The 4,830-nt window shown below is 35.7% G+C and overlaps 1 protein-coding gene across 1 annotated transcript; it reads left to right on the top strand.

Moving 5' to 3' along the window:
- Positions 1 to 2,458: 2,458 nt before the first annotated feature.
- Positions 2,459 to 3,930, top strand: LOC110867852 (putative F-box protein At3g10240). The gene has a single exon (XM_022116907.2). It carries the CDS (start codon positions 2,530 to 2,532, stop codon positions 3,685 to 3,687), a length of 1,158 nt encoding a protein of 385 aa, XP_021972599.1. The 5' UTR covers positions 2,459 to 2,529; the 3' UTR covers positions 3,688 to 3,930.
- The last annotated feature ends 900 nt before the right edge of the window (positions 3,931 to 4,830 follow it).

Consider the following 4,830-nt stretch of genomic DNA (forward strand, 5'->3'; position numbering starts at 1 on the left):
CATTAATTTTGGTAGGAGATAACCTTAACTTAATGCACAAGATAACTTAATGCACAAGATAACTTAATGTACAAGATAGGGATCTATTCTAAATATACAAAAATCGTTCTAATCTATTAGTATATCACTTACATATTTATCCATTTATCCTAAAGGTTTGATTTATACTCTTGTCTGGATTGTCGACTCCTCTGCAACGCGCAGGCTCTCCACCAGTATCTAATGAAAACACACTTTTTTTTCAAATTTAATATCTTAATAATATTAACATGCTCTTAAAACGATATTTTTAACATGTTTAAGATTTAAGATAAAGTTAATATTGTAAAAAAAAAAAAAAAGCTAACATGCGATATTTTTAACATGTTTAAGAATTAAGATAAAGTTAATATTGAAAAAAGAAAAAGAAAAAAAGCTAACATACTTATTTTATTAGAAAAAGGTCAACTCAACTTTCATATATTAAACACTATAGTTTTTAAACCTGTTTTAAATACCTATATTTTTTTCTTTTTGTTCAAAGTGTTCGGTTCTCCTTTTAAATTGTTTAATTTTTGATAATTTAATGTTCCAAGTGTATAAACGTATTGGGGTGAATAATTATTTTGATCATCCAGATATTATGAATCTCTATTCAAACAACTAAAATTTTAGTTACTTGGCTCTACATTTGAAGGCATGTATGTTTTAGTTGTCAACCTAGCGCACATAAGATTTTAGCCAAGTATAACAATCCAGTAATAATGGTTGTATAGGAGTTATTTGTCATGACTCACGAGAATGTAAATCCAAGAATTTCATTGATTTTAAAGATAAATTGATATCTCTAAAAATAATAGTAAAATGCGAAAAAATTGTATCCTCATGTGTCGTGCGCTCAATTGTATTGGAGTTAACAGATTGATTAGTATTCAATTATTCATATTCATATTTTAGTTTAAAATGTATCCCATGGAAGTTTAAGAAGTCAACCATGTTATGTTAATTTCATCAAGACTTGCCATGATAATGAAGTTTTCAAAGTCGATTACACAGGTATATACGTGATCATAGATAGCGGATCCTCCTTAGACCATCTATAATGGCCAAGGTTTTGGGGGTGGAGTGGGCAAAGTGGGTCCCACCATTATTAAAACCTGCCCCACCTCATACCCCTTTCTTCTTCTTCTTCCTTAACCCCAGCCACCTCGTCCCCACTTCTTCTCCGGCGAAAAACACCACCCACGGTTGCCAGCTGATCTGCACATACACAACAAACACTTGCTTTGGGTTCTAATATCTTACCCTTTTAGGATCATGGAATTGAAAATGAATTCTGATTTCACATACGACGAACAACTACCACCGGCTTCCGATTTCATATACTCGAACAACCACCAACCCGAGGTCCGATTTCACAGAGCATCTCTTCGGTAGCTTCGATCTATTCACAAATTGAAGGATGAAAACTGAAATTTTGTTTATTTGGGTTTAGCTAGAAACCGGCCACCAACATCATTCCTATCAGGTTCAATTTTCTGTTTGGATCTGAAACAGATCTTCAATGGTGAAGTCAGATTCGATTTTCTAGTTCGATTTGCCTTTGTCAATTGTTTGTTGAAACGCTAGCTCTATTTGTTAATTATTCATTTTCCAAATGCTACTGTTTTGTACCATTGACTTTGAATATATATTACAAATTTAGTGTTTTAATTTTATCTAACATTGCAAACTTTTTATGAGCTTCTAGTGTTTTGTTGCTACTAGTTTGATTAATAAAGTATGAAAGTGGCATAAGTGATAAGTTATACACTTGCATGAGTTGCATCTATAGAGTCGGTCTGTGTTGTGTTTAATGTGGATAAGGATGACCGGAATTTTTAGATTTGCAGAAGAAAAATGAGATGGGAAAGATGAAATGAGTGTTGTTAAGTAGGTACTACCTAATTAATTTATTTTGTTAATCATTAAAGGTAATATAGTCATTTTACATGAACTTAACTCTACAAACTAACATCTATCGAGTCGAAAGACTATCCGAGTAACAAATGAGTAAACCACAGGGAGCATGAATATAATTTTAAAAAGTTAAGGATTAAGAGTAAAATTTTGACAAACCACATAGATACCTGGACATTTTACTCCTTTCTAAGGCTATGGGGTGTGGGGGTCATGGATTGGAACATTATTTACACATAGGATCATTAATTAAATAGTATACCATCCCCCTCCTTGATTGATGGTGGTTCCCATGGATTAAACCACGATTACCACGACCCTCCCATTTGATAATTTTAAGACAAAAACAAATTAACAAAAATAAAGGGGATAGTGGTTTGGGTCATGACCACACCCTTAAGGTAGTGGTTTTGAATAATAGATTAAAGATGGATGATGTGGTGCCTATGTGGAGGGTCATAGTGGTCATGAGGGTCATGACCACACCCTATAGCCTAATGATATTTGCCCCGTGATAAAAGGAAAAACTTTGAAATAACGTCAATAAACCCGAAGCCTAATTTCACGTCCCAAAAAAGCCCTGTTGAGAAAATGGAAACCCTAGAACAAGAACATCAACAATCGAGGACCACTACAGATGATCGATTGGCCAAGAAGGCAAAGATTTCAGTCCCAATTGAAATCATCGAAGAGATCCTCTCCAGACTCCCCGTCGAATCCATTATCCGGTTCAGATCAGTCTCCAAACCATGGCTCTCCCGCATCTCCCACCCATCATTCACCAAACTCCACTCCACTCGCTCTACCCGCTCCGCCTTATTCTTTTCCGCTTACGATCCTTCCACTCGCCAACACCACATTCTCTCCGCCGCCACTCACGGTGGTCCCGTAACTCATCTTTTCACAGTCGACGACGTTTCTGTTTGTCATATCAAAGCGGCCGAACATTTGAACGGCTTAGTATTGATTGGTTCCGCCAAATCGCGTGCCTACGTTGTCAACCCTAGCACGCGTAAGTTTTTATTACTCCCTCATCCTGATCCTTCTTACATCGATGATATAAATGAGTTTACCAGTTACTGTTTCGTGTTTGATGAGTCTAGAAACGAACATAAGGTTTTCATGATCAGGAAACTTGGTGAACCTACTAGATATGAGATTATGATTTTTTCTCTGTCAACTCGTTCATGGAGAAAGATATATGCCGAGCCTCCTATTGGTTTTAGTTGGGATAATATGTACTTTCCCTACCACCACAGCGTTTGTGTCAATAGTGTTATACATCTAATGTTTCTAGATGGTTTATGGTCTCACATTTTGGCGTTTGACTTGAGAACAGAGGTGTTTTCGGTAATCAACTTTCCTCAAGGTGCTCTGCTTGATGATGATGATGGCCCTTGCATCATAAAAACCAAGGGTTGTATCGGAATTTTTAGGCGTATAGGGGAAAAGAATGAAATACATGTATGGATATTACAAGACTATGATAAGCGTGTTTGGGTCAGAGAAATCTACACCGGGCCTTTGACCAGGAAATATTCGTATTACCCTGAAGATTTTGTTAATATGGACGAGATTATCTGTTTTCCGAGCCAGTTGTCTGAGAATGTGATGAGTTTACCTGTCTATAACAGGAAGAGTGGATGTTTTAAGTCGTTACAGTTCACTCTGGGTCATCTATTTCCGGTGTCAAGAAATTTTAGGTTCTATATGGTTAGGAGTTATGATGAAAGCATGGTGCCTTTATAGAGGAACGGACAAGACTTAATGATCCGAAACAAGTACCTCCCCCCACGGGCAAATGTTGTCTTCCTTTATAGGTGTTATGTTTACATTTAGTTATCAACTGGTTATATTTCTTATTAGTTCAAGCTGTTTTAACTCAAGAGTCGAGTTTATTCGTCTAAAGACAATCAACATGTTTATCTAACTAGTTTAAGTTTGTTTGTCAAATTATTAAAAGAAGTAATGATATGTCTGGTACATGCTTTAGTGGTGCTGTACATGTATGCTATTACATGTATGATCGATCAATCTTGATGTCAATGTTCACCTCTCCTAGTGGTTGTCTACATTAACCATATGAAACAAGTCAAAGGGATTAAAAGCCACCCAAAATAGAGTCAAATTACATCACACACTATATTTCTGACCAAGAATTTCTTTGCATAATAATTCACAGGTCCTTTCATCTTTTGGTGTGGAGTGTGTGAACTTGGGGTTAAGTTTTCCTTCTTACAATTGGCATGGAATCCTTTTGTCTTTGTTAATTGAGTTCAAACCTTTTATATTGTGTGTTGATAATAAGTAATGGCCTGTCTTTGGCAAATATTGCCAATTCATCTTGGAGAGTTAAGGTTAGACAATCTATACTATGAGATTTTTGATGATTGCCTTCACTACTCAATTCTTTTTGAACATTCTGCTCATCTGATGGCATAGAAACCCAGTCAAACGGAATGAGTTGAACATTTTTTGTCTGCAACATTGAGTGAAATTTGCCTTTGGGTCAACTGAGTTTATTACAAGGAGGGTTGATGCCAGAGGAATTGGTGGATTTGGATATATGAGCATAATGTTGATTGCGAGAGATGGAGTAGAAGACATTACCAAAGTGTGAATAAAATTAAAAGTCAAAATTTTGTTGATCTGTTGATTGATTGGATTGGATCAGTAAAAAAATGTTATGATGTATTGGTTAAAAAGTATAGGAATATATGGATGCAGAGCAGAGGTATAATTGGAAATTTATGAAGTCAAAAGCTGATGGTCGTAAGGAATTGTGTAAATTAAATTAACCCCGAAACTCATTTCGTAAATTTAAATCATGAACACACATATTGTGGAAATTTATGAAGTCAAAAGCTGATGGTCATAGGAATCTTTGTCACC

This window comes from Helianthus annuus, chromosome 7 (assembly GCF_002127325.2).
Source record: "Helianthus annuus cultivar XRQ/B chromosome 7, HanXRQr2.0-SUNRISE, whole genome shotgun sequence".
In the NCBI taxonomy this organism is placed as follows: Eukaryota; Viridiplantae; Streptophyta; class Magnoliopsida; order Asterales; family Asteraceae; genus Helianthus; species Helianthus annuus.

What these genes read in the sequence shown, in the direction of transcription:
- LOC110867852 (XM_022116907.2), top strand. Translation starts at nt 2,530, where the DNA reads ATGGAAACCCTAGAACAAGAACATCAACAATCGAGGACCACTACAGAT.